The 14,705-nt window shown below is 37.2% G+C and overlaps 2 protein-coding genes across 2 annotated transcripts in view; one reads left to right on the top strand and one right to left on the bottom strand.

Moving 5' to 3' along the window:
- LOC134539608 (4-hydroxybutyrate coenzyme A transferase) overlaps positions 1 to 1,330 on the top strand; it is a 184,078-nt gene extending 182,748 nt beyond the window's left edge. Inside the window, exon 12 of the mRNA XM_063381784.1 lies at positions 132 to 1,330. Within this exon, the coding sequence (XP_063237854.1) occupies positions 132 to 316 (185 nt within the window). The 3' untranslated portion in view covers positions 317 to 1,330. The remainder of the gene's footprint in view (positions 1 to 131) is intronic.
- A 291-nt stretch (positions 1,331 to 1,621) lies between these two features.
- Positions 1,622 to 14,705, bottom strand: part of LOC134539607 (TGF-beta-activated kinase 1 and MAP3K7-binding protein 1-like) — a 15,430-nt gene continuing 2,346 nt past the window's right edge. The window contains exons 2-5 of the mRNA XM_063381782.1: positions 13,856 to 14,133; positions 13,384 to 13,540; positions 5,472 to 5,577; positions 1,622 to 2,619 (exon numbers count right to left, since the gene is read on the bottom strand). Of these exons, the coding sequence (XP_063237852.1) occupies positions 2,281 to 2,619; positions 5,472 to 5,577; positions 13,384 to 13,540; positions 13,856 to 14,133 (880 nt within the window). The 3' untranslated portion in view covers positions 1,622 to 2,280. The remainder of the gene's footprint in view (positions 2,620 to 5,471; positions 5,578 to 13,383; positions 13,541 to 13,855; positions 14,134 to 14,705) is intronic.

Below are 14,705 nucleotides of genomic sequence, written 5' to 3'. Positions count from 1 at the left end.
TGTCAAAGATTTAAAACATGTATTCAATTAATAAAAACAAAACCTTGAAAACATTCATAATTGTTTTGGAATTTGTGAGCACTAACATTTAACAGAATGTTTTTAATGTGGCTTGGTCCTTGGTGTGACAGGGGCGGGCGTCGTGACCACCAGAGCCCACGTCCACTACGTGGTCACAGAACACGGCATTGCCTCGCTGTTTGGGCGCAGTCTGCGCCAGCGTGCCCACGCACTCATCAACGTCGCTCACCCGGACCACCGCGAAGCGCTGGAGAAGGCGGCCTTCCAGCGCCTCAAGGTCATGCCTTCACCGTGAGGCAGCACCTTATGGGCTGTTCAATGAAGCAAGCAATATTATTTTGTTTAAGCTAGCTTTGAAGAGGCAGTGTGTTGGTTTTGTATATTTTGTACATCAAGAATGTTGAAGCACAGATCCCAAATGTCCATTTTTATTGATATGTGTCTTAAATGTAGAGGTGTCTTGGTCATTGTCATTTAGAGCTAGCTGTATTGACCTAAACATTGCTGGCCATCACATCTTGCACTCTTCCACTCAGCCTTAAAACAAAAACAGGTGTGCATAATTTTGCATAGGGTTGTAATTATATTGTTAAATTAATGCCCATTCAGTTGTAACAAACCAAAGCAGTAGATAATTTTAAATTAATAGTTGTACATATTGGTGATTGCTCATTGGTAAATTATTCCAGTTTAGGTTATTGTGTGTAAATAAAACATTAATTTATTTTATTAATTTGAATGGTTGCCAAAATAAACTTGCCTCTACTTGGGATACAAAAGTCACTGCCTGTCACTGGTACAGTGCTCACATTCTGATGTAAACCCAGTTGATTTTCACCTTCAAGGACACTGGTTCCTTGGCTCAGGGCTTCTCCCGATGTTTTGTTGTTGCCGCCTTGCTATATGCATGCTAAATCAGTAGGCTTGTAACACTGTAGTTAAGAATAGTTTGTTCTTCAGAATAACAACTTTATATTGCATCTTGTACTGAGTTACTTGTTTTGCAACTGACCCATCAGCTCTAGTCATGTTATTTTTTTGCAATTCCTATTGTATAGAAATAAATCTATATTGTAGATGCATAAAAAACTAGAGGAACTGGTTATGATTAAATTTAACTATATTTTGGTTTCTGACCTTTATATTATAAATTTGAAATGTCTATTCTATCTTATAAATTCTTGTCCGTTTTTATTTTACCAGTTATTAAATTCCCAGGTTTATAAAACAAACTGTAGTCCTCTGGTGGGCTGTTTCAAAATTCTAGAAGAATCACACACACAAAACCTATAAATAATTCCAGTTGTTATATGCGTATTGTTTACTATCATCCATCCATCCATCCATCCATCCTCCCTCATCCCTCCCTATTTTAATATGAAATAAGTCTGTAACAAATCATTGTTTTCAGCAAGTATCATTATTATTAATCTTTTCAATTAAATTCTAATATATGCTAAAGTTGGAGACACACAGAGTCATGCTCAAGCTTTTAATTTTTGAAACAGACAAGCAGGTGTTGTGTACACCATAAATTAGAAATGTTATGGTCAACTATACTTTTAATAGGAAATAACTTTTTCAAGAATAAAATACCACATTTCATCATTTTATGCAATACTGTATATATGTAGAATTAAATTTCAGGTACAAAAATGACATTTTTTGGTTGCAAATACATGGAACCATAAGTAATTTAGCCACTTTCAACCTCTTGTTATAGATTATACGATTGTTCACGTTCAATCAAGGGTAATTCACGTTCAATCAAGGGTAATTTTACAAAATTTACAATATATCTGAAGATCAATATTAGTAAAAATAATTCTAAACCAGCAAACCAAGATCTTATGTGGAGCACTGTCACTGGCATGGATCTAAACAGCAGCAAACCAAACTATTAAGCCAAAAATTTAGAAGGTACAACACTTATGAATTTAAGATATGTCTAACTCACATCTGTGGATTCAATAGTCACACAACTTATCACTTTGTCAACCAGTACAATGATTTACCCCATCAAATGGTTATTGGGTAAAGAAAAAAAAAACTATACTATCCAAAATACATATGGAAGAGTATTAAAACAAACCTTGTGTCACATATAAAACACATAGTTACTCCAAACACAATTTTGAAATTATGAGTGGCTAACATTGACATCCCATGGCATCTAGAGCAGCAAGCAGCACGGAACACGGCACATAACTTAAAGTCCCAGTATCTTAGTACTTGCTGGGTTGTGCGCACAGAAGAGTGCTAGAAGTCTATGCCAGGAGGCAAGGTGCCTTCCAGCCTCATCCTCTCGACGCTGCGGTAATACTCGGAGAAATCAACGTAGGGATCCACCTTGCTCTGCTCGATCGAGTGGATGAGGGACGAGCTGTCTGTGGAGGTGTCGGAGGTGTCTGTGGCCGTGAAATGCTCCAAGTGGCTCTGGCTGGCCACGGGGAAGTTAAAGTTGCGCACCAGTAGGGTGATGTCGCCCCTCTTGCCGGCCGTGCCCAGGCGCCCACTCACGTACGTGTCGTGGTGCATCCGTGCCACCTTGTCCACGACCGCCTGTGCCACACCAGTCAAGGTCGCCTGCTCTCGGAACTGCAGAGACCCCTCGCAGTCAGTGCAACATGCTCCAGGCAGCTCAGTAAAGTTACATGTACGTAGTAATGGCTACATCACAGCCTGGAATCACTAAACTAGTACAGCAGAATCTCATTACTAAGTACTTACAATGACCTCACGTTTTTGTTTTTAGTACTGAAAAATACATACATGTCATCATCATTACAAAGCGTAAAATCATAAAATAAATATAATAATGCTATTTTTTTTAAGATACAACATTATCCTTAGGCGAATATATTAAAAACAAAACCCGTACATGGAAAATACGTTTATTTAAAAAAAAGTGGAGTATACAAGAGCACGCGAAACAATTTATATTAATAATTCATTAAACAAAAACCTTTCTTCAACTTTAAATAGAAAAATCTTAATCTGTTACCCGAACCAACTTGAAACTGTGACATGAACTAACGTGTAACTACCGCTCCCAATTTTGACGGCCTAAAATATAGGTGCGATGATTATGCAATAAAAGAGGGTGTTGGTGTTTCTTCATAACAAGTTTATTTTTTAAAACTCTGTTATTTCAGTTTGAGTGATGCTCTGTTCAAGAAAACATTCTATGTCATAGAAAGATTTCCTGATCTCTTCTGGAGCCTGGAGCCTTTTTGTGTTCAGAGATGAATTTATTCAGTGTTTCTAAGCTCAGAATATCTTTTTTAGCTGTCACAGTCAGAATCATCTGAACTAGGGATGGGTCGGTACCGGATCTTGGTTCTCGGTTCCTACGGTTCTCAGCAATTTTAACCAGTACCGGCAGTATAGCAAAACCCTTTTCGAAAATAGCCCTTCACTACAACTTAACTGCAGCATAAAATGGATCATCTCACGTCCAATTCACATATGAATTTTTTTTTTGACTTCTGTGGAATAATATTCATCTCTAACTATAAAATAAATTACACGTGAAAATATATAAAATTCTCATCACATCTGTAAACAAAGTATGTTTTTCATTCAAAACAACAGTTGAAGGTGCCATAGATGTAGTTCGTCGATGTGTGCAACTCTTAATGTGTCTCTGTAGAGAGATGTGAACAGAAAGACGCCATATTTGTTTCACTGGTTTTAAAAATAGGCAGCTAATTGAGTCATTGACACGTAAGTATGCGTGACTGTGTACAAAGAACAATTAAAGTGCAAACGTATATTTGTTTAATAGAATTGATGATTGATTTCAAATATTTCCGTAATAATTTTTGGCATTCTAAAATTTTATGCTATTTGTGCAGTGCTGTGGAGTGTAAGTTCATTGCAACTGCAGCTATCTAGAGGAATGGCTAGTAACTTTTAGGCAAACGGAAAACGGGATTGCTTTGAAAGTGGCACGTCTGTTTAGTGGTAATAGCGTTGACGAAGATCTCGTAGACACATGATAAAAGATTTTTTTTTGTTGCAAAGTGGTGTATGGATGGTAGATGTATTTTACTATTGACTGGACAAACGTAAGGTATAATTATTCTGGCAAAATAGTACAAATTGTGTAAGAAATGTCATCAGAAGTGTGGCAGTAATTGACTTGACTGTGTAAACAAACTGAATTCGATGTAGACAATTTATTATTTTAATACTTCGAAAGTTCACCATCAATTTAATTTATTTCCATTATTGTAATATTTTCTTTTTAATCCTATGTTTTAAAGGAGGATGTACGTAGCTTTCTTTATGTAATTGCTAGATTAATATAGTAAATTTTAGTTTTATTTAGTGTTCTCTATATTATTTAGAATTATTTTTCATTAATACTACAATACATATTACATTTGCAATAGGTTGGTGTGTTTGCTGTAGCTTGAAAACTGTACTAAACCTTTAAATTTGTTTTGATAGCATCTTTAAAGACTGAAACATTATGCCAATGCATACAATAAAAACATTGAGGAAAAAACAATACAAATAAATTATTATTTTCCAGTGTTATAAACAATAAATTGTTGAAGATGGAAGTCTAGATACAGGCTTTTTAGTGCTCTTTTCTAGCCAAAACAATAGTTTATTACTTGAAACACCTCATAAATAATGTGTGAATAATGTTTATTTTATTTTTGAAGTCAGAACCGAGGACCTAGAACCGAGAACTGATAACCGATTTTTAAGAACCGGTACCAAACCGAGAACCGGCTCGGGAAGAAACAGGAATTGACCCATCACTAATCCGAACCAAACAAAGATTCTTCTAATCTGAACCAAACAAAAATTCTTCATACATTTTTTTTTCTTTCTTCAATTTTTTTGTATAATAACAGTTAATTTAACTTGAATACAGTACAATTTTTTTTTTTTCAATTTTAGTATGTTACAGAGAATAAACCAATTAAAAAAAATAATATTTTAGTGGTGTGTTAAGGGGCAATGTTTGTTTGCCAAATTTCCAGAATTTTTGCACATGCCCTTTGTATTTTACAGCTCTTCCAAAAATGGATTTTTTTCCAAATAAAAGACTTGTCCATAAATGAAGACATGTTAACAACATTCTGATTCTGTTTTTATTTTTAGAGGCATTATTAATAGCCTTAAGTCTCCTCTTTGCAATGACATCGCACATGACATAGTATCTTTTATAGATATTAAGATATTAAACAAAACATAAAGGCTTGAAAATGTAACTTTTCGTACATGGCAGCACCTATTTTGGTCTGAAAATCAAAATGGTGGCAGATAAAAATATAAAAATCAGTACCTTCAGGTTTGCACTGTTGGAATATGTACTTTTTATGCGAAAAAATTTCAAATATTGTTAAAATGAGTCAGCAACCAAATGACCCAACATCTATGACCATGACATCACAACTAATATACGGCCAGTGGCTGTGACTGGGGCTTACCTGCTCCACGGTCATGTGCGCAATCTCCTTGTTGAGCTGCGCAGTTGGCCGGCCCGTGGCCTCCTGCAGCGACTTGTGCAGTCCCCCCGACATGAGCAGCAGGAACCTGCAAGCCATGTCATGGTACTACAGTCAACACCAGACGCTTTCACCCAGACTTACGACCGAGTCCGGTGGTTCACGTGCAGCATTACTGTGTCAACTAAGTCCCAGAAAAAATGTCTTGTGGCAATATAAACAATTACTTTCACTAGCAAAAACTAAATCAAAATTAAATAAATGATTATAAACAGAGGGGGAACAAATAAAATGACAATATAGCTCGCATATAATAAAAATTTATAAATAATTAATAACAAAACAGTGACAGCAATGCTGGTGTAATTTCATACACAGTCCTGCCAAACTTCCAATACTCAATAGTAATAATAGTAATAATATTGTTACGAATGTGAGAGACCAGATTGATGTAAGGCATGCCATGCGCGCCTGGCCGGATTAAAAGGGTTGTCCCCCCCCCGGTTCACCAGAGTAAACATTTTTAAGTGTGAGTAATTGCTAATTGGTGATAAAGATATTTTTAAGTGTGATTATTTATTAGTGATGTAAATATTAGTAATCAATAAAACTTTACGAACCCAATTCTCCCCCACGATATTAAATGGTAACAATATGTAAAAAAAAAAAAAAAAATACATAAAATTATCTGACAAATTTACGTTAAATTTAAGGTACACACTACGTATTGGACTAAACTTAGCTAATATAATGAATATTAATCAAATATATACATGAGTTTGCAAAGGATTATGTATCTCTAACCTAACCTAACCTAACCTCAACAGTGAACATTGGCATATGATGAACTCATGTAAAATATTCGTAAGGAAATGAATATTCATTATTTCAAAGTGTTAGTTTTTGAGGGCAAATCTAATAGTTTATTATTCGTATTTGAATATTCAACCAGGCCTCGTTTGCATCCCGGTCTTAAAAAAAAAATTACGAATCTTTTATTTCTTGCCATTCTGTTCTCTTTTCAGTTTGCCAACTGGTAGAGTTAAATAATTTAATTCGTAGCTAGGAATCCCAAGAATGCTCTCTGTGTTTTGGCCGCCCAGGTGTATCATCGTTAGGGTTATGAGTTTTCTGCACACCAAAGGCCAAAATTCTGTGATAACAAATGTAAAGTTCTGCAATTTATTAAAAATAGTTTATCAATTATCACGTTTGAAACATGTATATACAACCTAAAGAAGCCAGTTTTTCCAACAAGCTAACAAAAACTTTTGAATAGCTGTTTTATACCCGCTGGCTTCTTTAAAAACGTATTTACTCAAAGACATTTTCATTTACTTTAGTGGATCACAATATATCTATATATTTATATTTTTTAATATGCTGTGTGGCCTACATCTTGCGCCAACGGCCATAAGGTCATTCTTTCGTATTCGAAGCCTTGTATCGATCAATTAGTCGATTGATGCGCACATATTTCCATCGACTGTGACTACAGTCATTCATAAACGCCGGTAGGATCGCTCGCTCAATGTGCTACTCTTCTTATAATCTTATCTTTGGATTCTCTGCAAACAAAATTTATTTTGCCGTACGTGATATTTTGGTAATTCAAACTTTTATTTTTTAACGGCATTGCTACATTAATCATATGAAAACATATGTTTTATACAATGTATGGAAATTATTCACTCTGCCCATAATAATTAAGATATTATTTGGGAGAACATAACCCTTGCACACATTCTTACTGCACTCAAAATGGACAAAAAAGGTACAGCAAAATCGGTGATTCTGCGATTATGCAGGACTCTTGTAATTCTGCTAAATATTCCGCGATCGCGGAAAACTCCTAACCCTAATCATCGTACAGAGAGCGTGGGACAACAGCCTATGCAATCCCATGCAACTAAGGCAAATTCCATCCCTGTTTTAATTTTTGACATGATAACGTCTTATAATATAAATCGATGAACGCCGGCTGCACGCACGAAAAAGCAATACACATTGTCACGTTCAGCCTGAGACGAGTGTGCAAGCGAGAGGAGGAACACACGATAGAGAGGCACGATTGGCCTAAACGTTCAGCTTGTGACGTATCTCTCTCTCTTCCATTCCATCGGCCGATGCATCCGAGTAGAAGAGAGACAGCTGTAGCACAAAACCTACACGTGAACTGTTTTACAACAATTGCGGCGAAAAAAAGTAATTAATTCTTGCATTTTAAGAATTTGATTAGCTATATAATCTCATATATTTGTTCTTTGATTATTAAAAAAAGTTGCATCGGTCGGCGAGTGCAGTGATAATAGGTTATGTTACAATTTTGACTAAAAATTTATTATCTCATTAAAACGCTCTTATAAAACGTCAACTGCTTTTATTTAGTATTCAATGAAAAAAATTATTGTGCGTAGCTATTAATGTAAGATTAAAAATTAATGTTTAACCTCACACGTCATAACGTGTCTAAAATGACAAGTTGAACCGGCCAACCACCGTATGAGAAAATCTTCTATAATATCAAACAGTTTAGGCGGGCTTTTCAAAAGCAGCAATTTAAAAAATTTGATTTATTTGTCCAATTTTGTCATTTAAAATTAACAATTTATTGACATTGATTTGATTTCAGTTTATTTATATAACTAATTGTTCGTGATTGTTTTAATTTAAATTAAATTGGCAAAAACTGTAAATAATATTTGAAAATTAAAAATTATGCAATTTTTCATCAATGTTTTCTTATGATATTATCACGTAAAATTATCGTCCGTAAACCGACTTTACAGACAACCCCCATTTTTTTACATTAAAATGTGCAATGCTGTAGATAGACCTGATACATATGGGCCTTCCCACAGGTGTCTACAATCATTAAAAAATAAAATTTAAGAAGCAATCACCGTACAAGTATCATAAGAGCCTCCGAGAGCCTCCAATGTGTGGTTTTCATGGAAAGAAAATTTAATCGTTAATTGATAAATTCTGTGTAATATTGTAAAATTATTGCAAGAGATGGGAGAAAAAAATATCTCTATCCCTCACTTAGCACGTCTTTAGATTTCGCGGATTAATTTAGCACGATGTGAATTTTACTGACCCAGTCTTGAATAGCACGTCTGTAAATTTCAGTTAGCACGAAATCTTGGCAGGCAGGCAGGCAAAAAAAAAATCGAGCACGATGCTACGAAGTCTGTTTCAACTTCTGTAAACAACAGATGTGCCGTGGGATACAGTTGGCCAAACAAGGGGGGAAGAGATGCACGCTGTTGTACAAACATCAGCTATGGCGGCTATGGAGTGTATTGGAGCAAATGTTTTTACGTCCTCGCGTATGCCGCCGTGCCGTACCGTTGTCACCCAAACCAGGCCGTGAACTCAGTCTAGCCAGTGGCAGGGAATTCACTCAAACAAAAGCAACGTCTGCCCATTCAGCTGCTGGTAACTATACGTGCTTGAGCATTTGAGACAAAACTAGAAGTACTATTACGGCACGCAAATTGTCATGAAGGCCATGCTTATGCAGGGTGGCTACCAAACTGTAAAGAATAAACTCCCTGACTTTTCCAGGACAATCATTTTTATTCCCTGACCATGCCTAACAATCTCATCAATTTTTTTAAGTGTAAAACCTTCTTATTTTTGCATATTAACTAATTTATCAGATAACATACACAAATATATGTCAAACCAAAATCAGACAAACAATAATAGCTTTAAGAAATTAAAATTTTTCGATTATAGTGTAGGTTAAGTGATGATGAACTTGCTAATATTTAGTGAATTTTATATAGGTCCTAATGAACATACACATTCTTAAGCAATATTAGCAAACAATCAAGGTAACAAATTAGAAGAGTAATGGGTCTTTTTTCTTAATAATGTACATAATTTTGTTGCCTGTAAATAATAACGTATCTTTTGTTGATTATTTCTAAAACTTAAAAAAAATTAAAATTTGTATATTTATAAAACATTATTTTATTCACTAAAATAAACATATTTCATAAATAATATTTCTTTAACTAGCTATAAAATAAATCCTTTTATAAATTAAAATTTTAGATTATAGTGTATGTTAAGTGAAATTTAAAACAGAACTGTTATATACGCCATTTTACCCAATTATGTAAATTATTGTTTTATTTACTCATTTGATGTATAATAATCTATGCGTTCACAACACTGATCATTATAAAAAATAACAACTATAACATACAAAGAAGATCGCCTGCAGTAGCGGTAGCAAAGCGAACGAACTATCTGTGACCTGTCTTCTTTGAATTCGAGATGGGAGCGGACGAACTAAAAGAGCGACCTAGTTCGCCAAGGAGCTGCGAACTAAATCTGGAATCACAATGCCCCGACGGGTCCGACACGACAGGCCTGACAAACTGTCGTGCAGCATCTCAGCACGACAGATTTAAAAGCGTAGGGTAACAATACCACGACCAAAATAACCCGACGATTTTCAATTTGGCCTTCGGCAAATCGTGCCAAGCTAAATACTTCAATTAAAATGCTTTATAGAATGCGCTAAAAACAAAGTAGGCTCTTTTATTTATTATTGACAGTTGAAGTGCAAAAAAAATTTAGTCGTTTGCGATACGAAGTAAGATTAAATTGATTCGTAAAACAAAGAGTAGTTAATTATAGTTACAAGGAAACAAGATAATGATATGTCAGTGAGGGACCGAAAAATACTCCTGATGTTAGCTGTGCGAAGAATTAAAAAGGAACGAAATGTTAAAAGATGGATTCTAAAATAACGTCTTTAACCATAAACACGATGATATCTGTTTATGTTTATAAAAACAGACTAAGGCCAGCTACAAATTTTTCAATTCACTCACACGTAAAATGAAATTTCACTTTTCAGCAAAAAGATTTACCAAGTAGGTAAATATTTTTGAAATTTAGTTCTGTACTGTTTCCTTTCCGTTGCCGTTTTCTTTTCTGTCGGGCAGCCCGACACGACGAAATTGGAAACAGAATCTATTCCTTGCAGTGCGTATTTTGTCGGGCTGACGTCACGGCGAGCTTTAATTTCATTGGCTATTGAACTTGTCGGGCCTGTCGTGACGGGGCCGTCGGGGCATTGTGATTCCAGCACAAAAGGAGCGCTCCCGGTTGCGAACTATTTGACTAACTCACTCACCTTAACTCTTAGCTTTTAGCAACGGCAATATTCTTCCCAAGCCCACACGTTCGTATCTGATCCCGCGCACTTATAAAACTGGCTCATTTCGGTGTAAAAAAATGACAAAAGCGGTGCAAAAAATCGGTGTAAAAATAAGCAAGCGGTGCAAAAAATCTGTGTTAAAATAAGCAATCGGTAGAGACTCCAAAAAATGGTGAAAAAATTATGCCATTGGCGGTGTAAAAAAAACCTCATAGCGGATAGGCACTACAAAGTAGCAGACTCTGCCTTACATCGGCCCACTTTGTCTGTCGTTTCATCACACAAGAATACAATCTGTTTGTCTTCTACAGCGTGCCTTACTGCTTCCTTATTTGCCTGGCCAATTTTTGGGACATAAGTTTCTCCAAGAGTGTTGGCTGATGGCAAATCCCCTGCACCTAAAATGTATACATAACTTACAATATACTTATAAATAGGTAGCATTTATAAGGTTATTGGTGAAAATATTAATGGGCTAATTTACTCAAAACAATTCTAAGCCAAGCCAAACCTAACTTAACCTTTTCAAGATTACTGCTGGATTACAGAGTCAAACCATCAATTAATCAGTCAAAAATATCTTGTGGTGTGCTCACCATTTCACAATGCAATCCATCCTATTTATGTGTTTGTTAATCTGAGGTTCTTGCATATTTATTTGAAGTAAAGGTAAGTTGGGCCTAAAGGTAAGTTAATTCATAATATTGATGGCCTACGTTTGCTTATGAACTTTTATTAGAGGGGGAAAACATTTCTAAATAAATAAGGCTAACCTTCAAAATGTGTATTAAACCATTCCCTTATAGTTGGATGACCAGCTTTTTCCAAAGGAATGTTAACTTACAGTATCATATTAACAAAATCAGAAACAAATTCTTGTTTTCTGCACTTTCAAGCTTGTTTTCACGCTGTCGCCTATCGAGATTTGTTTAGACACGGTAGAATTTGCTTGACAAAATAATTGTCTTTTCTGTTTTGTTTTGTGGGTGTCATTTGCCACGTGTCTTTCTTTGTGTTCCCAATCAACCAGCACGTTGCAGAACTTGCACATCATAATTTTGTCCCGCTGGTCAAAAGTATAAAATCCAACCGATTTCATTTCTTTCGCGATCAAACATTGTCTAAGTTTTCGGCATCTTAGCCATAAATTCAATTGTATCACAAAACTTACAAAATGTGGACGGTATTTGTAAACACTCATAGATATGTGCACGCAAAAATGACTGCCATCTTAGCTCTGCGATTAAATTAGGTTTGAAAAATCGACACCAGTGCGCCTTGCGGCAGAAACGACCATTATTCAAAACACGAAAACTGTGGACAGTTAATTTTGTTATGTTGGTAGTGCGCACATATCGATTGTTGACATTTGTTACATTTAGTTTTCATTTGCGATGGCAATATTTACTGCATGTAAACAGAGTAATAAAAATACGTGGATTTCAGTAACGTGTCAAAACAAAGATAATATCGCGGCACTAGTCTTTCAGTCTATGTTTATTTCACGCATATGTTTATGATGGCGTAAATAAATATAACTTGCGACATAAGGGCATTATTTTGTGCGAAAAAGCGTGAATTTCGCGCGAAAATGTGTGAATTTCGCGACTATGTCGAAATCAAAGGAAAGTCGCAAAATTCGTTTAAAGTATCAAATTTTCGCGTTATTTCGTGAATTTCGCGCTTCACCATTTTTCGGGGTCTCTAGTTCAGCAACGCAAACACAGCAAAGAGTTTTTCTTGGACTCGCGACATCAAAAATGGCTTCATTAAAATGTCAAACTTTGTATAAATTGTAGTATTCAGAATTTCAGTTAATAATTCGCTACATAAAATTAACAAAGACTATAAATAATATTAAGCTGTAAAATGCTGCAGCAGGAACTTTAGACAAGATTTAATTTTTTCCCTGACTATTTGAAAAATTTCCTGACTTTTCCCTGCTGACAAAATTCCCTGACTTTTCCCGGTTTTCCCGGTTGGTCACCACCCTGTTATGTTGGTCGCACTTTAGTTTTAAGCAAGTTAACTGTGCACTCAATCATACAAAATAAGGACTCTTACCAAAAGAAAAGTTTATATAATTCTGATGCTGTTGGTTGGTTGGTTGTACTAGCGGGAATATATTTTACATTAGATACAGGAACAGAAATGAACAGATGATTCACGTGGAAAAAGTTGTTAAATGAATGATGCAATGAAAAAAAAATTATTGGCCTGACAGGAGGGGTGTGAACTAAGTGGTGATACGCGAATAAGCACTTTTATTTTTAAAAAATTAAAATGTAATTATCTGAACAGTAAAATCGGTTTCACTGTCAGTAAAGGATGGTTTGGAAAGGTACGCGACGTGAGTTAAAGGTCACGCCCGGACGGGCAAGTCAGTCAGCCGACTGACGATAAAGTACATAACCACGTATCTGCCGTTACGCTGTGTCGTATTTGTCATACAAAGTGCAATGGGGGCATATAAGATAAATAGTGTGACATATTTATAGTTGAGTGGTATTCAACACATTTATATATCACGTAAATGATATTTTCCTACACAATTTTGGAACATTAAATAAATTAGCCTTGCTATTTATGGAAACTAATGCTTCAGAATACGCGATTTCGAATAACACGAGCATTTTTAGGAACGAATTGGTGGTGCTAAGTTGCAAATACACCTCCCTGAAAGTTACTCACAAGCACACACTGCTCACATACCTGCACGAGTCGTCCAACTGGATGCCACCGTGTATCTCAGGCTCAGCGATGACAGGCTCGGAAGTGGCGGCCCGAAGCTCTCCCACCTCCTTGTAGCCGCCCTTCACCAGATAGTTGCCGAGACAGCGCGTGTTCTCCTGGTTCCCGAGCCGGCCTCCTACAATCCCCCTCCCGTCCAGCAAAATCCAGGGGAATGCGGGAAGGACATCAGATATCCTTAAAGAACAGCACTAGCAATGTAGCTTGAAGACATAACCATTACTTTGTGTTTAACACACCAATGAAAACAATTTACAATCCTATATTATTACTAATGAGATGCAGGGTTTTTAAAGTGTAGCAGAAGCAGGGAATGACTACCAATTATATAACAAACATTAGAACTGTGTACAAGATACATATGTTTCTAAACCAGGACCATCCAGTAATAATTAATCCACTAATAGTTAAGTAATCTTAGTTGCGCACGGACCTCGGCGGAGCGTGTCGATGTGCAGGCCCAACTGTGCCAGGCGCAGCAGCTCATCCTCGTTGCGCAGGTCGTGGTCCGCGCTGAGCTGCGCGACAGTAAGCACGCCGTTGGGGTCCGTGCGGCACAGCAGCGCCCGCGAGTCGCCCACGTTCGCCACGAACAGCCGGCCGTCGTGGATCAGCGCCACCACCGCCGTCGTGCCGGACGACAGCTCGCGGCTCAGCGCATTCAGCTGGTCCACCTTGCACCGAGCACACGTCCCTGCCTCGCACTCTACTCTACATCACGCCAGTTCCCTACTGGCTACTGCCTCACACTCTACTCTACATCACGACAGTTCCCTGTTGGCTGCCGGCATCTACACGTCCCTGTTGCCTGATGCCTCACACTCTACTTTACTCTACACCTCACTGCTCCATTACGCCAGTTCCCTACTGGCTGCCGGCATCTACACGTCCCTGTTGGCTCATGACTCACACTCTACACCTCACTGCTACATCACGCCAGTTCCCTACTGGCTGCCGGCATCTACACGTCCCTGTTGACTGATGCCTCACACTCTACTCTACATCACGCCAGTTCCCTGTTGGCTGCCGGCATCTACACGTCCCTGTTGGCTGATGCCTCACACTCTACTCTACATCACGCCAGTTCCCTGTTGGCTGCCGGCATCTACAAGTCCCTGTTGGCTGATGCCTCGCACTCTACACCTCACTGCTCCATCACGCCAGTTCCCTACTGGCTGCCGACACGTCCCTGTTGGCTGATGCCTCACACTCTACACTTCACTGCTACATCACGCCAGTTCCCTACTGGCTGCCGGCATCTACACGTCCCTGTTGGCTGATGC

Source organism: Bacillus rossius, chromosome 15 (assembly GCF_032445375.1).
Source record: "Bacillus rossius redtenbacheri isolate Brsri chromosome 15, Brsri_v3, whole genome shotgun sequence".
Taxonomy (NCBI): domain Eukaryota; kingdom Metazoa; phylum Arthropoda; class Insecta; order Phasmatodea; family Bacillidae; genus Bacillus; species Bacillus rossius.
Note: the sequence above shows the minus strand (reverse complement) of the source record. Positions and strands in the feature narration are given on the sequence as shown.